The 19346-nt window shown below is 45.5% G+C and overlaps 2 protein-coding genes across 8 annotated transcripts in view; one reads left to right on the forward strand and one right to left on the reverse strand.

Moving 5' to 3' along the window:
* Positions 1 to 19346, forward strand: part of LOC121274120 (myelin-associated glycoprotein-like) — a 292428-nt gene that overhangs the window by 126247 nt on the left and 146835 nt on the right. The gene's annotated exons all lie outside the window — the stretch shown is intronic.
* On the reverse strand, positions 389 to 18694 carry LOC121274118 (myelin-associated glycoprotein-like). 6 transcript variants are annotated; one of them, XM_041181282.1, is made up of 12 exons: positions 18583 to 18694; positions 18093 to 18174; positions 16832 to 17200; positions 15221 to 15517; positions 10683 to 10964; positions 9045 to 9320; positions 7721 to 8014; positions 6777 to 6873; positions 5973 to 6054; positions 4342 to 4574; positions 3090 to 3171; positions 389 to 1600 (listed from the first exon to the last, which is right to left on the reverse strand). In XM_041181282.1, exons 1-12 carry the CDS (start codon positions 18622 to 18624, stop codon positions 1352 to 1354), a joined length of 2385 nt encoding a protein of 794 aa, XP_041037216.1. In that variant the 5' UTR covers positions 18625 to 18694; the 3' UTR covers positions 389 to 1351. The 6 variants fall into 6 exon arrangements, with proteins under 6 accessions (XP_041037216.1, XP_041037215.1, XP_041037221.1 ...); XM_041181281.1 differs by having other exon boundaries at positions 15221 to 15538; XM_041181287.1 differs by lacking the exon at positions 16832 to 17200.

Here is a 19346-nt window from a genome sequence, read left to right on the forward strand (position 1 = left end):
GTAACTCCTGCAGTGATGTCCTGGAACTGAGATATTTGACCTCCAACATCCACAACTATCTTGCTTTGTGCTGGGTATGGCTCCAACCAGTGGAGAGTTTTCCCTCTGTTATGATGTGGTAGATGATGTGTGCCAGGGGGACCAAATCCACAAGGGAAACTTGGTCACACTATCACAACGGTTTTGCAATTTGTATTTATTATGAGATGTGTGACCTGAATTCAGGAGTAATGTGTCAACCAAGACATTTAGAGATCTTAAAAATTAAATTTCAATATTTATTAACAAAATACAAGATTTCAAGCACACACATAAGGCTACGGTTACTATTATAACAAATCCTAAACTTCCTAATTAACCTTGAAGATGGTGGACAGGCGTTGGGGAGTCGGGAGGTGAGCAGTACAACCCCGTTTAAGGCAACAGTCCAAAATAGATTTCAGATTTAAAAACATAACCAGCAAGTTAACACAGTACACACTTGAGAGTGGAATTCCAAATGGCTTTCTCGATCTATAGTCACTGAACATAACAGACCTATGGACAAATGCCTGGAGGCTTCTTCAAGGCTGATTCACACACTTTTGTTAGATTTTACATGGTCCCCAAAATAGCCTTTCATTCTCCTTTGTTTATGTTTCTCTCTCTTTGATATGTAAATTTCATTGTTCCATATGTCTTTGGAATTATACATTTCCCATAATATAAAAATTTTAATGCTGCCAATGTTGTCAATAACCTTTGGGGAAAAATAAAAACACTGCTTAACCTTACTTATCGGCCTCGTTGTAAACAGACCAACAGCCCTTTGAAATTCAAACAATCCCGTCACTTATCTAAAAATGCAAATTCCCTTCACACATTACAGTCTCCATGTTCACTCATTAGCATTTCATGTACATTTCTACACCTAGCTTCTTTTGATAATCTCAAACTTGCAGTCTACCTGACTCCAGATATAATTAAGCCACACAGACAGACCCATCTACACTCACACCCATAAACCTAGTTTACAACACACCAGGAAAATATTATGTAAATTATTATACTTTCGTCGCACCCCTGATTCCCATTGACTCCAGTTTTGCTCGGGATCCTAGATGCCACACTCGGTCAAATGCAGCCTTGATGTCAAAGGCAGTCACTCTCACCTCACCCTGTATTAACAGATGTAACATTACACATAATTCATAAGCTTCTCACAATCTTTGACAGCATGGAAAAAGGTGCAGCATTCAGAAAGCTCACTCAGAACAGATAAAAAAAAAGTTCAGCAACATCATATTTCTGTTCATTACTATTTGGCCATGTTGGCTGCACACACCCCACAGCCTCGGTCCCTGTTTCACACTCAGTTTTTCTGGAACCTGATCTGTGTGTATTCCGTGTCCTCGCTCCTGTGCACAGTCCTGTCACCGCTGGGCAGCTTTGAAAAGCTGATGTTGGCGTAGAGAAGCTCGTCTGGTTTGTCGGAGTTCCCATGTCCAGCATCGCCTCCGACTGGACCTTCAGAGAGATCCCGGGGAGCTGGGGTCTCCCCCTCACTAGTTGTGTCTCTGGTTGTGTCCTGGGGCTCAGTAATCAGCACGTTCTGTTTACGCTACAGAGAAATGGAAACAGAAGATATCCTCACATCATTTACAGGCACTGATAGGGTTAAATTATTGTGCAGACTCGTTTAATTCTCTCTCTCATATCGTATAAAAGAAACCACCTAGGGCAGTGCAGCACTCCCTCAGTACTGACCCTCCAGCAGTGCAGCACTCCCTCAGTACTGACCCTCCGACAGTGCAGCGCTCCCTCAGTACTGACCCTCTGTCAGCGCAGCACTCCCTCAGTCCTGATCCTCCGACAGTGCAGCACTCCCTCAGTACTGACCCTCTGTCAGTCTCACACTCAATCGGTAATGGCTCTGGCGAGTTACGGCTTGGATTCTGCACTCAGGTGCCTGGTGTGAGGCTCAATAACATGAACCTTGTAATCAGAGAGAGGATGAGAGAGAGGGATAGAGGAGGGATAGAGACAGAGTGTTATTAATCTATTAATGTTTGTATTGTAATTGCAAACTGTCTTTTTAAACAGAGATTTAGTCTGTGTGTTTGTCTGTGTGTATTTTAATTGGATTAAAGCCATCCAGTCTGTGTGCTTTGATGTATAGTAGTTTTGAGATGTAAACAAAGAGGTAAAGTGGTAATTTGCATTTTTAAATAAAGCATTCAAAGCCTGAGAGTGAAATCTTAAACCAATCAACGTTTATATTACTAATAAAATTGATACGATGAAAGGGGATTTATTTTTATATGGAGTTCAAAGGTCCTGATGATACATTGCGAATTTACCTTCAAAGAGAAGCCATAAGACTAAGACATAGGAGGAGAAATTAGACCATTCGGTCCATCGAGTCTGCTCCACCATTCATACATGGCTGATATGTTTCAAAAACCCCATTCTTCCACCTTCTCTCCTAACCTTTGATCCCCTTACCAATCAAGAGCCTATCAATCTCCATCTTCTTTACACTCAAGCGCTGGGTATAACTTGAGCAGTTTTGTGTGTGCAGAGCAGAGGCTTGTAACATCAAAGCAGCTGTAAGACTACACCTGTCTGCAAAGGAACCAAAGTGAAAGGAACCTCATTTGGAATTTGTGAGGGGAAAATGCTTTGCCTGGAATCTGCTTAAAGTCTTTGGGTTGTCTTAGAGGAGATTAGTTTGGGAATTTGTTAAAAAGTTATGATAGTACTAGCTTGTAGACATGTGCATATGTTTAACTTGTGTAAATTAATAAATGTCTCATGTAGTTTGATATAAACCCATCTCGAGAACTGGTAGTCTTATTCCTGAATTTAGAGCTGCATCTCAAACATTCCACTGGGAAATATAGGTTATGACAGTTGTTTAAAGTTTCCCTCTGGGATTTTAAACAACAGCCTTTACCAGTTGCTGTGTCATAACAGAGAGACTGCACGATACTGAACCATTGCTGACTCCACAGGTACAAATCAGTGGGTAACTGGGCAGGGAATCTGGGACACGTGTTGTCTACACACTGAGATTGAAGCTTTGGAGTGAGTGTAAACAGCTCCTGTACCTGGTGCTTCACAGAGAGTGGACTGGGGGTCAATGCAATGTCACTGGTCCCTGAAACTCTCTCCTCCATCGCTGTCTTTCTCCTGAAATAACACAATATCACACTGTGGTTATCATATAGCAGAGAGTCAGTGCAGCACAGACACAGAGCCCACTGTAACCTTACACCAACGACTGGACTGTCTCTTTGAATCAGTTCTGCACAAAGCACAGAATCAAGAAGCTTGACACCATCCAGGACAAAGCAGCCCAATTGATCGACACCCCATCCACCACATTAAACATTCACTCCCTCCACCACTAACACACAGTGGCAGCAGTGTGTGTACCATCTACAAGATGCACTGCAGCAACTCAGCAAGGCTCCTTCAACAGCACCTTCCAAACCCGCGACCTCTACCATCTAGAAGGACAAGGGCAGCAGACACATAGGAACACCACCACCTGGAAGTTCCCCTCCAAGTCACTCACTATCCTGACTTGGAAATATATCGGCCGTTCCTTCACTGTCGCTGGGTCAAAATCCTGGAACTCCCTCCCTAACAGCACTGTGGGTGTACCTACACCACATGGACTGCAGTGGGTCAAGAAGGCAGCTCACCACACCTTCTCAAGGGCAATTAGGGATGGGATTAATGCTGACATCACCAGTGACAGACACATTCGATGAAAGAATTAAAAATCACACAGCTCAATGTATTTATTGTGAGACTGCTGCACACACGCCGTGTTGAAGGAGCCTTTGTGGTTCCATTCTTAATCGAAGCAGATCAGAGTTACTACAACTACTTGCATTTATATAGCACCTTCAATGTAGCAAAATGTCCCAAGGCTCATCCGGGGATTGTTAGTCACATCTTTACCTGACTCTGAGGCACATGATGAGATATTAGGGACAGGAGACCAACAGCTGAGTCAACAAAGTCAGCTATTAATGGGCATCTTAAAGGAGGAGCTGGAGATAGAGAATGAGAGACAGACACAGAAAGAAAGAGAGAGACAGGGAGGGAGTGAGAGAGAGAGAGACAGAGAGAGAGACAGTGAATCTCTGTCCCCAATGCCTCAGCATCCAGTCCTCTCTGGAGAAGCATTTCATTCCAAACCACACCAACCGCAGCCCAATTCCATCCCTTCCTCCCTCTCCACCCTCTCCCCCAGTGGGTTGTTTCCTGTTCCCAGGAATCTCAATCCCTACCCCCACCCCCACACCTCCTCACTCACTCTCCCCATTTCTCATTCAGTTATGCTCGAACCTGATCTGTGCGTATTCTGTCTCCTCTTCCCTGTGGACAGACCCATCACCACTGGACATCCTCAAGACTTGGGGATTGGCGTATAGAAACTCTTCAGTTTTGTTGGGGTTCCCATGTACAACATCGCCTCCCACTGCACCTTCAGAGATACCCCGGGGAGCTGGGGTCTGCCCCTCGCCAGTTGTGTCTCTGTTTGTGTTCTGGGGCTCAGTAATCAGCACGTTCTGTTTACCCTACAGAAAAATGGAAACAGAAGATACCGTCACATCATTTACTGGCACAGATAGGGTTAAATTATTGTGCAGCCTCGTTAGTGTCAGTCATGTCTCAGTGGGTCTAACCCTCTCTCTCATGTCACATGAAAGATATCACCTATGGCAGTGCAGCACTCCCTCTGTACTGACCCTCCGACAGTGCAGCACTCCCTCAGTACGGACCCTCCGACAGTGCAGCTCTCCCTCAATACTGACCCTCCGACAGTGCAGCGCTCCCTCAGTACTGACCCTCCGACAGTGCAGCTCTCCCTCAGTACTGACCCTCCGACAGTGTAGCACTCCCTCAGTACTGACCCTCTGTCAGTCTCGCACTCCCTCGGTAATGGCTCTGGTGAGTGACGGCTTGGATTCTGCACTTAAGTGTCTGGTGTGAAGCTCATTAACATGAACCTTGTAATCAGAGAGAGGATGAGAGTGAGAGAAAGAGAGAGAGGGAGAGAAAGGGACGTAGGGATAGAGAGAGAGACTGTCAAAATGCGATTAATGGGTATCATGTTATTGGAAATTGTTTTATTCACATAGGGGTTTAGTCTGTGGGTGTGTCTGTGTGTATTTTAACTGGATTAAAGCCAGCCAGTCAGGGTATTTTGATGTATAGTAGTTTTGAGATGTAAACTGAGGGATAAAAATTTGTATTTCTAAACAGAGCATTCAAAGCCTGAGAGTGAAATCTTAAACCAATCAACATTTATTTTATTGATAAAATTGATACTATGACAGAGGATTTATTGTTAGAAGAGATGGAGTTCGAAGGTCCTGATGATACAATGAGAATTTACATCCAAAGAGAAGCGCTGGATATAACTTGAGCAGTTTTGTTTGTGCAGAGCAGAGGCTTCTAACATCAAAGCATCTGTAAGCCTACACCTGTCTGCAAAGGAACCAAAGTGAAAGGAACCTCATTTGGAATTTGTGAGGTGAAAATGCTTTGCCTGGAATCTGCTTAAATTCTATGGGTTATCTTAGAGGAGATTAGTTTGGGAATTTGTTAAAAAGTTATGATAGTACTAGTTTGTAGCGATGTGCATATGTTTAACTTGTGTAAATTAATAAATGTCTCATGTAGTTTGATATAAAACCATCTCGAGAACTGGTAGTCTTATTCCTGAATTTAGAGCTGCATCTCAAACAATCCACTGGGAAATATAGGTTATGACATTTGTTTATAGTTTCCCTCTGGGATTTTAAACAACAGCCTTTACCAGTTGCTGTGTCATAATAGAGAGACAGCATGATACTGAACCATTGCTGACTCCACATTTACAAATCAGTGGGTAACTGGGCTGGGAATCTGAGACATGTGTTGTCTACACACTGAGACTGAAGCTTTGGAGTGAGTGTAAACAGCTCCTGTACCTGGTGCTTCACAGAGAGTGGACGGGAGGTCAATGCAATGTCACTGGTCCCTGAAACCCTCTCCTCCATCGCTGTCTTTCTCCTGCAATAACACAATATCACACTGTGGTTATCATATAGCAGAGAGTCAGTGCAGCACAGACACAGAGCCCACTGTAAACTTACACCAATGACTGGACTCTCTCTTTAAATCACATCTGCACAAAGCACAGAATCAAGAATCTCGACACAATCCACAACAAAGCAGCCCAATTGATCCACACCCCATCCACCACATTAAACATTCATTCCCTCCACCATGAACACACAGTGGCAGCAGTGTGTGTACCATCTACAAGATGCACTGCAGCAACTCAGCAAGGCTCCTTCAACAGCACCTTCCAAACCCGCGACCTCTACCATCTAGAAGGACAAGGGCAGCAGACACATGGGAACACCACCACCTGGAAGTTCCCCTCCAAGTCACTCACCATCCTGACTTGGAAATATATCACTGTTCCTTCACTGTCGCTGGGTCAAAATCCTGGAACTCCCTCTCTAACAGCACTGTGGGTGTACCTACACCACATGGACTGCAGCGGGTCAAGAAGGCAGCTCACCAACACCTTCTCAAGGGGCAATTAGAGATGGGTAATTAATAGCGGCCTCACCAGTGACAGCCACATTCAATGAAAGAATTTAAAATCTCACAGCTCAGGAGGACGCCACTCAGCCCATCGTGCCTGTGCTGGCCCTTTGTAAAAACTGTTCAATTAGTCCTAAGCAAATGTTTATATTAAAATCAAGTTAAATCTTCAGACGTACTTTCTCACACAGATGAAGATGAAGATTTCAGCCAGTAAAACACTCAACATGATCCCAGCCGTGAGCAATCCTACTTTCCATTTACTGGAGTCTCTACCTGTAAAAACAGCCATTAATTACTGCACTACAGGTTTAGAATGATGCTCCGATGTATCTCGAGAAGCGATACACTCACTCAATGTTTAAATACTCATTCTCGGGCAATGCTGACATTTATTGTCCATCCCTCGTTTCCTCTTGAGAAGGTGGTGGGGGGTCTTCCTCCTGAACCGCTGGTTTGACCCAAACTGGGAGAGCAGTTCAGAGGGCAGGTAAGAGTTAACCATGTTGGTGTTTGAGTCTGGAGTTACATACACACCCAGCCCTGTTCAAATGGACAGGTTTCCCTCTCTAAATGTGTAATTATATCTTTAATTTCTATATATATGTATCAAATAACCTCACTAAAATAATCAATTATCACCTCATTTTCACGCTGTTGTTTGTGGGATCTTGCTCTGCACAAATCAGCTGTTGCATTTCTCTACGTAATCTATGTAACATTTACATATAATTTTTCTCGATGTAATCTATGTAATATTGAAATATAATATTTTGTTGTTGGGGAGGAGAACCTGAGTATTGCTGAGAAAGGACATTTTGTCAAAGCTTTCTGTCTTGCACCCAATGAAGCAGCTTATCTGGGGGAGAGAGTTCCAGATTTCCACTCCCCTTTGTGTGAAGAAGTGCTTCCTGACATCACCCCCTGAACGGCCTGGCTCCAATTTGACCAAGTGTTGCCATTGTCACATGAGGTCAGGTGATTCAAAGCTTGGTCAAAGGGGTAAGTTGTAAAGAGCATCTTAGAGGAGGTAGAGAGAGAGGTGGAGAAGTTGAGGGAGGGAATTCTCGAGTTTAGGGATCAATCCAGCTGAGTGGAGATCGATCCTGAGCGAGTCTCTCACCTTTGACCCACAGATACATCTTGAACATGGTTTCCCCATGTGGGTTTTGAACCGAGCAGGATGCCATCACACCTCCCTCATCCTGGGGTCTCATCAGGGTGAGGGAACCAGTCACCAGATGCCCATCTCTGACCTGCCACGACACAAAACCTCCGTGTGTTTGGTTACCACTGATGTTGGCACTGGGCAGGTGCCAGGTGAGGTCTCCGGGTGGGTTGGAGTTGGCCACACAGACGCAGGTGACCCTCTCTGACCTCCGAGTGCACTCCGACTGCTGGGAAATCTCCGGCTTATCTAAGGAGGGAAGGACAACAATGAGACAACGTCAGAGCAAAGTTAGAGCGTAAGATAGAATCTTCACACTGAAACACTCATTCCTGCCTTTGATACCTCTGCACTTGACTATCCCAACACTCTCCTGCCCGACCTCCCATCTTCCACTCTCCATAAACATCAGCTCATCCCAAACTCTGCTGTCCTCATGTCCTAACTCACACCGAGTCCCGTTCACACATCACTCCCTGTTGGTCACTGAGCTACACTGGCTCCCGGTCCGGCAATGCCACAATTTTAAAATTCACATTGTTTCAAATTCCTCCTTACCCCCTCCCTATCTCTGTTACCTCCTCCAACCCCTATAACCCTCCCTATTTCTGTTACCTCCTTCAACACCTATAACCCTCCTTATCTGTGTAACCTCCACCAGCATCTATAACCCTCCATATCTCTGTAACCTCCTCCAACCCCCACAACCGTCCCTATCCCTGTAACCTCCTACAGCCCCTATAAAACTCGCTAACTCCGCAACCACCTTCCATCCCTACGCCCCTCCCTACCTATGTAACCGCCTCCAGCCCCCACCACCCTCCCTATCTCTGTAACCTCCTCCAGCCCCCACAACCCTCCCTATCTCTGTAACTGCCTCCAGCCCCCACAACCCTCCCTATCTCTGTAATCTCCTCCAGCATCTACAACTCTCCGAGATCTCTGCGCTCCTCCAATTCTGGCCTCTTGACCATCCCCCGATTCCTATCGCTCCACCATTGGCGGCCGTGCCTTCAGCTGTCTGGGCCCCGAGCTCTGGAATTCCCTCCGTAAAACTCTCCATTTCTATCTCTCTTCTCATTTCAGACACTCTTTGAAATCCGGCCTCTTTCTCTGAGCTTTCAGTCCCTGTTCTAATATCTCCTTATGTATCTCGGAGAGGCACAGGGTGAAAAAAGCAGGGAGGTGATGCTAGTTATGCTAAACCACAACAAGGAAGCTGCCCTCAGACAGAAAGTGTTTGAGTTTTAAGCAGAGACAGGGGGAGTAAAATGCTTACATTGTACGTTCAGGTGGGTGATGTTGGAGGTGCTGTTACCCACTGGGTTCCTCGCTGTGCAGTAGAAACCTGCATCATTCTCCCGTGTTACAGGGGTGAAGGAGAGAGCGCGGCTACTTGTGTTTAACTGGGTGCTGGTGTTCCCCTCGATCCTGAACCAGGTGTAATGAGATATCGGTGGGACACTTTCACTGGAGCAGGTTAATGTGATATTGCTTCCCTCTCTTATCCCACCTGAGGATCTGCTGATGGACACCATGGTCTCCTGTGGGGGATCTGGAACAAGGGCAGAGAACAATCAGCAGGTAATCCCCACACCCAACAGCTCTCCAAAATCTCTGCGCTCCTCCAATTCCAGCCTCTTGCACATTCTCCCATTCCCATCTCTCCACCATTGGCGGCCATGCCTTCAGCTGCCTGGACCCTAACCTCTGGAATTCCCTCCATCATTTCTCACCTCCTTCGGACAAAATCTGACCCCGAGTCAATTTTGCTTCCAATTTTCCCCCCTCTATCATTCTCACAGGGTCCATCACTGATACTTCCCTTCCCTTCCTTGATCTCCCTGTCTCAACTTCTGGTGATACACTGTCCACCAATATCCATTACAAGCCCACTGACCCCCACACAGACCTCGAATTCAGTTCCTCACACCCCTCTTCCTGTAAGGACTCCATCCCATTCTCTCAGTTCCTTCGCCTCCAGCGTATCAGATCCGATGATGCCACTTTCCAAAACAGCCCTTCTGACATGTCTTCCATCTTCATTAACCGAGGTTTCACATCCACGGTGGGTGACAGGGCCCTCAACCGTGACCGGCCCATTTCCTGCGCATCTGCCCTCACACCTTCCTCTCCCTCCCAGAACCATGATAGGTTCCCCCTTGTCCTCACTTTTCACCCCACCAGCCTCCGCATTCAAAGGATCGTCCTCCGCTATTTCCCACAACTCCAGCATGATGCCACCACCAAACACATCTTCCCTTCACTCGCCTGTCGGCATTCCATAGGGAACATTCCTTCCAGGACACCCTGGTCCACGCGTCCATCATCCCCAACAACTCATCCCCCTCTCACGGCACCTTCCCATGCAATTGCAGAAGTTGCAACACCTGCCCCTTCTCTTCCTCTCTCCTCTCCATCTGTAAAGTGCCTAGTCACAAGATGAGGTGATGTTTGTGTGAGTGTGAGAGTGTGTGTGTGTGTGTGTGTGTTGCTGTGTGTTAGTGTGTGTGTTGCTGTGTGTGAGCATGTATGTGTGTGTTTGTGTGTGTGTGAGCATGTATGTGTGTGTTTGTGTGTGTGTGTGTGTGTGTTGCTGTGTGTGTGTGTGTGTTGCTGTGTGTGACTGTGTGTGTTGCTGTGTGTGAGCATGTGTGTGTGTGTTTGTGTGTGTGTGTGTGTTTGTGTGTGTGTGTTGCTGTGTGTGTGTCTGTTTGTGTGTGTGTGTGTGTGTGTGTTGCTGTGTGTGTGTGTGTGTGTGTGTTTGTGTATGTGTGTGTGTTGCTGTGTGTGTGTGTGTCTGTGTGTGTGTGTGTGTGTGTGAGTGTGTGTCTGTGTGTGTGTGCGCTTGTGTGTGTGTGTGTGTGTGTGTGTGTGTGTGTGTGTGAGAGTGATGTTGAAGTTTGCATTAACTCACATTCCACAGTGATGGTTATGAACCCCTCCACTGCTCCATGTTCATTCTCTGCCACACACTGATAGTCTCCAGTGTCCCTGGATGTAACATGAGGAATCACCAACCACAGCTCATTGTTGGAACTTGTTCTGTTCATTGGGACATTAAGATGTCGCCACGTCAGGTTAGAAGCTGGGAAGCTCTCGACAGAGCAGATTATCACTGCAGAATTCCCCTCAATTATATTGATTGATGAAGCATTAATCACATCAAGAGAAGCAATTGAGAGATTCTGTGGTGCGTCTGAAAACAAATAAAGATCAGTTGCTTACATTGACTCTGAAGCACTTTGCGAGACTCTGAGAATGTGAAAGGTGTGACATCAATGAAGGTTCCTTCACCACAAAGCACATAATCCAGGCAGACACTTCAGTTCAGCACTGAGGGAGTGCTGCACTGTCGGACGGTCAGTGCTGAGGGAGAGCTGCACTGTAGCAGGTGCAGTGCTGATGGAGTGCTGCACAGTCAGACTGTCAGTTCTGATTGAGAACTGCAATGTGGGAGGGACAGTACTGAGGCAGCATTGCACTGTTAGAGAGTCAATAATGAGGGAGTGCTGCACTGTAGGTGGGTCAGTACTGAGGCAAACACACTGTTGGCTGTATACTTCAGGCCCTCTATGGTCAAGTGGAGCACCATGTACCTTTAAGAGAATGCAAGCGGACTAACCATGTGACAGTACTGAGCAATCATTGGACAGGTTGGGCTACTGGTTAACTGTATTTCTCCAGCTGGAGGTGGTTGTGGGGGTGCGCAAGGATTCAGTGTTCAGTCCTCTGCTGCAATAAATAATCACAGTTTGTTCTTATGTCTGTCTTTGTCCGTTATTGATAGTAAGAATCAACTAGCGAGTGTATATGAAGGTGTGCAATTCGAGTTTAGTCGACTGGTGAATTCAGAGACTCAAGACATAAAACTGGAGTTGAGGATGAACACAGCTAAAAACATAGCCCCTGAGTGAGGACCCACAATGCCAGCGAGCAGAACATTAGAAAGAGAATCTGTACGGAGGGTATAAAATAGGATGCAGTCAGAGCAGGGAGCAGTGCTGCACTTAGAATTTGGGGAAAAAACCCTGCAGAATCGTGATCACAGGGATCCCACCAAAACTCAAAGAGAGCACGAAACCCAGCACAGAAAAGACAAGAGCGACAGAGAGGGAGTTAACAAAGAGGTGACAGCTCTTAAAGCAACAATACATTTAAAGAGGTACATGCAAGAACAATGGCTGTGGACACAATGTTATAAGAGACCCCAGAGAGCGGGTAACTCTGCGGAAGGTAAAAGATGAATCGATCGACGGCAGTGAAGGAAGCTGCAGTAAGACAAACACCTGAATTGGTCATTAACTGGGAAGACATCGGAAGCGCTGCCCCCTTGCAGTCGTTGACGCTGCTGCAGTTCCGGCGTGTCGATCCATTCAACCCCATTTCAGGTGACTGGTCTCAGTGTGTCGAACGCCTAGTGTTCTTTTTTACCGCTAATGACATCACGGGAGAGGAGAAGAAGACGGGGATTCTTGTATCCACATGTGGGAGCAAAACGTCCGTGCTGATTCTCAGCCTCACGTCACTGACCATCTCCGACTCGAAGAATTTCAACGAGTGAATAAAAATTGTTCTAAACCAGCTGAGACCACAGCCCTCAGTTACTATTCAGCACTTCATTACCCATATCAAACCCTCACCCTACCGCCCAGCATCGAACGGCAGGGCTGAGCAGGGCATCCAAACCTTTAAATCCAGGGTGAGAAAGATGGAAGGGGATTCCATCGGCACGAGATTGTCCCGGTTCCTCTTCACAAATTGGGCCAGGCCACAAACAACGACCAGCATTGGCCCTGCAGAACTACTAATGAAGAGACATCTCCCCACCCACCTGACCCTTATCCAGCCGAATTTAAAGGGGAGGCTGGAGAAAAGCCAAGAGACGCACGATGGTCATGGTGGGAAAGAACTTTCACTGTGGGTGTTGCAGTCCTCGCGATGAACTATGGAGATGGGTCCAATTGGCTGTTAGGCGAGGTGAGTGCAGTAACTGGATCCCTCTCCTATCATGTATCAGTAAACGACACATGGATCATTTCCCCAAAATAACGCTGGACCCACAAGAAGAAATGAAGTCTTCATCTACACTGGAGTCTGTGCCACATGTAGAGGACAGGTCCCAAAATTTGGAAGGAGAAACATGCGAGAAAGCCTCCTGAGAGACTTGATTTGTAAATAGTTATTAGTGTAATTAGTTCACTTGTTATTAAGTTTGTCAACTGCACTTTTTAAGTAAAGGGGGAAGGATGTGGTAAAGTGGAGTTCCATGTACAGTTAAGAGAATGCAAGTGGATAAACCATGTGACCATGGTGCCCAATCATTGTACAGTGCGGGCTACTGGTTAACTGTAAGTCTAGAGCTGGAGGTGGTTATGGGAGCATGCAAGAATTTAGTGCTCTGCCCTCTTGCAATAAATAATCAGCTTGTTCTAATGTCGGTCTCTCTTGGTTATTGATAGCGATCATCAACTAACAAGTGTTTATGAAGGAGTGCAATTCGAGTTTACTCAACCAGTGAACTCATAGACTCAAGATATAAAACCAACAAACAGTCAGGGAGAGATGGACAATCCAACATGTGATCATATCTCAGAGATGTGTAAGAAAAATAAAGCAGTAATACTCGGAGATTTTAACTACCCAAATATTAACTGGGACAGCTTTAGTGTGCAAGGTAGGGAGGGAGAAAAATTCTGAAGTTGCATCCAGGAGAACTTTTTTAGCCTGTGCATTGAAAGCTCAACAAGGGAGGGGGCAGTTCTGGACCTAATATATGGAAAAGCGCCGGGGAAGTTGGAAAGCGTATCAGTAGGGGAGATACTGACTGGAACTCAACTGGATTTAGGACAGTTATAGAGAAGGATAAGTTTGTGCTGGGAATAAATATTCTAAACTGGGGAAAGGCTAATTTTACTAAGATGAGATATGATTTGGCCCAAGTGGACTGGGAGAAGCTATTTGCAGATAAAACTGTGTCAGAGCAGTGGGAGGCATTCAAGGAGGGAATAGCGAGAGTACAGAGCAGATATATTCCTGTAAAGACAAAGAGAGAGAGCAAGTCTGGAGAACCCTGGAAGACAAGGAACATAAAGGTTAGGATTGAGAAAAAAGAGAAGCTTATGGCATATACTGAGGGCTCAATACAGCAGAGTCCCTAGAGGAGTATAAATAGTGCAGAGGGGAACTGAAAAAGGACATTAGGAAAGATAAGAGAGTGCATGAGAAAGCACTGGTGGGTAGAATAAAGGAAAACCCAGAGGGGTTTTTTAAATATGTAAAGAGCAAGAGAATAACTCGGTAAAGAGTGGGGCCGATTAGGGACCATCGAGGTAATGTGTGTGTGGACCTGGAAGACGTGGGTACACTCCTCAATGAATACTTTGCATCAGTCTTCACAATGGAAAAGGATGATGCAGGTATAACATCAGGGTGGAGGACAGTGAAATATGAGAGGAAATTAACACAGAGAGAGGAGGTACTAGTGGGTTTAGCGGCCTGAAAAGTGGATAAATCCACAAGCCCAGATGAGATGAATCCAAAGCTGTCGAGGGAGGAAAGGGAAGAGATATCAGGGGCCCTGGCAGTAATTTTCAAATCCTCTCTGGTAACAAGTGAGGTGCCAGAGGACTGGAGGACAGCTAATGTTGTCCCATTATTAAAAAAGGGAGGAAGGGATAGATCAGGAAATTACAGGCCAGTCAGTCTAACCTCGGTGGTGGGGAAGTTACTAGAAAGAATTCTGAAGGACAGAATGAATCTGCACTGGGAGAGACAAGGATTAATCTGGGATATTTAGCATTGATTTGTTAAGGGAAGGTCGTGTTTGACAAACTTGATCAGATCTTTTGAGGAGGTAACCAGGAGTGTTGATGAGAGTAATGCCTTTGATGTGGTCTACATGGGATTAGGAAGGCTTTTGATAAGGTGCCTCATGGCAGAGAGGCCAAGAAAGTAAGAGCCCATGGGATCCAAGGCAAAGTGGCACGTTGGATCCAATATTGGCTGAGGCAGGAAGCAGAGGGTGATGGTGGAGGGATGGTTCTGTGACTGGATGTCTGTTTCCAGTGGGGTTCCACAGGGGTCAGTGCTGGGGCCCTTGCTGTTTGTGGTGTATCATAAATGAAATGGACTTAAGTAAAGGGGGAATGATCATGACACAAATGGAATTCAACCTGGAAAAGTGTGAGGTGATGCACTTGGGGAGGGATTTGCTGACCAGCATGGACATGATGGGCTAAATGGCCTCCTTCTCTCCTGTAAGTGTCTATGAGTCTATGAGTCCATGATGCACTATCGGAGAGTCAGTAGTAAGGATGTACTGCCTGTCAGGGGTCACTTTTTACCAGTTAAAGACCAATGGTCTGTTGGTCAACAAAATGCAGTATGTGGGAGCTTGCTGTGCACATTTTATACTATTCCAGCTAATGTAGAATGAAGAGTGTCCGTACTTACATAGCACAGTTAGTACGAGGGTCCGCTCCGATGAAACAGATGGATATCTCACTCTGCAGCTGAGAGTGTGTCCGTGGTGTTTGACTGATGGGATCAGAGTCAGAACAGAAGTATAGATCAGAGTGACACCATGCTGAGTTACAGTGTTTGAGACTGATCCAGGTAGGTCAGTGGGAGTGTCCCAGGTTAAGACAGGTGCTGCTGTTCCATTGCACGTTGTGTTGAAGGTGCAGCTTACATCCACACGCTTTCCTGCAATAATTTCAGCAGGGAATATCGTGGGTTTATCTGTGAAATCTAACACACCGAGAATGGATCCTTTTAGAGAAATATAACATGAAGCATCAGTTCAAATAGAAACCATAGTCCCACAAGAGAAAGCACTTTTACAAGGATGATATCAGAACTGAGAGGTTACAATGATCATTTTAGAATTGTCTATTTTTACACTTGTTGAATCTCTGTCACTCAGCTTAATACATTTTCACTCCGTGACCCTTGATTTGACCAGACTTGGTGAGGGTGGAGGAACAGCTCACAGCTCGGGGAGAACAGACTCAGCATTTGGAAAAGGATATAGAGACACTGGAGAGGGTGGTAAAAAGCTTCACAAGGATGATCTCAGCAATGTCGGGGTTTACCTGTCAGGAGAGGAAGTACAGGCTGGGTCTCTGTTCTCTTGAACAGAGAAGGTTGAGGGGTGACCTCATTTAATCTTTGAAGTAATGAAAGGTTTTGATCGAGTAGACATGGAGGGACTGTTTCCACTCCTCACAATGAACACAACCAGAGGCTGACAATATAAGATCGTCATTAATAAATCCAATGGGGAATTCAGGAGAAACTTCTTTACCAGAGAGTGGGGAGAATGTGTGCTTCAAGAATCACTTCACTGGCTGTGAATCGATTTAGGATCGTCCTGAGGTGATGAAAGGTGCTATAGAAATGCGAGACTTGATTTTGTATTTTGAAAGCAGGTTTCCAAATATAAGATGGGAACTGAGAGGTTACAACAATCAGCAGCAACTTTCCTATTTTCAAACTTGGTGGGGAATGTGTCACTGAGCTGAATACACTTTCACTCCCAGACCCTTGAATTGACAACACTGGGGTGTGGGTGATGGAGCAGCCCACAGCTCATGGAACCCTGGCTCATCATTCTCTCAGAGATCTGGGTCACTGATCCCATTGCTCTCTGTGGGAGCTTCCTGTGCACAAACTCACTGCCACGTTAGACAGTGACTATACTCCAAGAATTTCTTCATTGTCTGTGAAGTGATTTGAAGTTTGTTGAGGTGGTGAAAGGCGGTATAGGAATGCAAGTCCTTCTTTTGTCAAATTGTTAGACTTTTAAACAAGATTAGGGAGATCGATGGGAGTGGATAACCTGATAACATTGATGGACACAGTCAACACATTTAATCATTGATATTAAAGTGAGTATTAGAGGTTGTTTTAGGACTGAACTGGAAGCGATCCCCAGGTTATTGAGAATCACACAGTGTGTTACAATAAGCTGTGTTTTGTGTTAATATGTAAATGTCACAGTTTGTGTTATTTCCCATTGAGTGTTGAATGTGAATTGTTGAGTAATTATAACACAGCACTTACCAGAAACGTGAAGCTGGGTTACAGGATAGTAGTTGTAACTATTACTGCTGTCAAATTCTATCCTGAAAAAATAAGGTCCTGCATCTTCCCGTCTGATGTTGTTTATAATCAGGGAACAGTCGCCATCTTTCAGGTCTCCAGACAGCCGGGTCCGATGGTGGAACCGTGGTAACTCGTGACTGTGATCCTTGGAGTGAAAGGCTATGGGAGCCCGCAATTTATATTTCCCCTTATTTAACCAGATTCCGACTCGTCGTTTGTTTTCAAAATGTGCTGGATAACTGTAATGACATGGAATCTGTGCACACGAACCTTCCTGCGTTGTCACCTCTCGTGGAGTGTTACCTTTCCAATCTTGTGACAGTCCAACTGGAGAGAGAAATACCAATATTTAACCCTGGATCCTCATTGTCTAAGGAATCTCTTTGGATCCTCATTGTCTAAAGGATTATTTCTGATCCAACCCCATATTGTTGTATTGTTGATTCCGATGCATCATTGTAGACTGACTTGTCCCCAAGCTCAGCACTGACCTTACTCCAGCAGACACTGTGAAACAGACTAACAAAGGGCCTCCAGCCTGAGCTCTGCATGTGTCAAGAGCAAAGACAAATATGCAAACTGAATACTGACACCTTTACACACGGACAGCTTTGTCTTCCTTCTCTCTTCCAGTTATCTTGCTCCCTTACTGAAGTTGCTATCATGGTGAGAATGGACAGGAAGTGTGATGCTGAACAGCCTGTCTATTCTAGGAGCTGCTGTGTTGTCTTCATGGGAAATTCGACTAAAATCAGCAAAAGACACTAATTTCAGGCCATTGCTGTCAGAATCCTAGCCACAAGATAGATTTCATCCCCTGAATTTCGTGTCCGATTTTCTACTCAAACTTTCACCTCCCCACACCCCCACCCTGACCCCACAAGTCGCTCGCTGACCTACACTGGCTCCCAGTCCAACAACAACTCAATTTGGTTATTTTCACACTTGATTTCCAATCCCTCCATCACTCTGCTCCACTCACTATCTCTGCAACCTCCTCCAAATCTACAACCCTCTGAGATCTCTGCTCTCCTCCAATGCTGCTGTCAGACAGGGAGTCAGTGTATATCAGTGAGCACAGGGGTGATGGGTGAATGGGACTTGGTGTGAGTTTGTACACTGGCTCACTGCTGAATCAGTTACCAATTATAGCTCAATAAGAATGATCTTTTACAAAGACTATTAACCATAAATCAGTCCAAGCTGATGGTGATATTACCTTGGAGAAGTGACAGGAGGAAGTAAGATTTCCTGATCATTGTCCACTCCCAGATATGCCATTCACTTCTCACTCTCAAACTCTGAAAGAGAAAGGAGTTAATGAGACCTCACCTCTTGTCCGACAGCTCTCGAGAGATCACAACAGCTTTTAGACAATGTCTTCAAAGACTAATTTGATTCTCTGTGGGATGATAGGTGCTCTGCAGAGAGTTACAAGGCTTTCAGAAAGAAAAACAATGAAGGACTTGCATTTCTATAGCACCTTTCACCCTCTCAGAATATCCCTAAGCTCATGTCTCTGCACTTCCTTCATCCCTTGAGCTAGAAAGCTGTTCTGTACAACAGACTTGAGCCTCACACCTAGATCTCAATAATCAGTAGAAATCTTTCAAAGGCATCAATCATTGGAATCTGTCTTTAAAAAGTCACAACATCAACAAATGACGGTGTTGGTCGTGGAAGTGAATTCCAATCGTTCCGTTACTTACCCAGGACCTGTCCGAATGCTCGCCTGGGGAGGAATTGCCCATACGCTCTGCTTGGGCTGAATGACGTCTTCCTGTGCTGCTCCCTCTGTGTATTTAATTAGAAAGGGCTGATGTGTCTCTGTGAGACAAAATGAGGAAGTAACAAAGGAGTGAGTAAACAGGCAGTAGGAATGTGTGCGTAATACCACAATGTGTTACAACATACTCAAACGTTTGAGCTATTTATCATGACTTTGTGATGTTTCTCTTCTGTTGTTTGCTGTTTGGTAACGTCAGTTTTCTACCATGGCTCCGAGGGTTAATATTTAAATGTGCTGTTGGAGGGTAAATACTGAGCAAGTGCGGCCCCATCGGAGGGTCAGTACTGAGGGAGTGCTGCACTGTCAGAGGGTCAGTACTGAGGGAGTGCTGCACTGTCAGAGGGTCAGTACTGGGGTAGTGCTGCACTGTCAGAGAGTAAGTACTGAGGTAGTGCTGCACTGTCAGAGGCTCAGTACTGAGGTAGTGCTGCACTCTTGGATGGTCTGTACTGAGGTAGTTCTGCACTGTCAGAGGGTCAGTACTGAGGGAATGCTGCACTTTCAGAAGGTCTGTTCTGAGAGAGTGCTGCACTGTTGGAGAGACAGTACTGAGAGATTGCTGTACTGTTGGAGAGTCAGTACTGAGAGAGTGCTGTACTATTGGAGAGTCAGTACTGAGGGAGTGCTGCACTGTTGGAGGGTCAGTACTGAGGGAGTGCTGTACTGTTGGAGAGTCAGTACTGA

Source organism: Carcharodon carcharias (assembly GCF_017639515.1).
Source record: "Carcharodon carcharias isolate sCarCar2 chromosome 29 unlocalized genomic scaffold, sCarCar2.pri SUPER_29_unloc_9, whole genome shotgun sequence".
NCBI lineage: Eukaryota > Metazoa > Chordata > Chondrichthyes > Lamniformes > Lamnidae > Carcharodon > Carcharodon carcharias.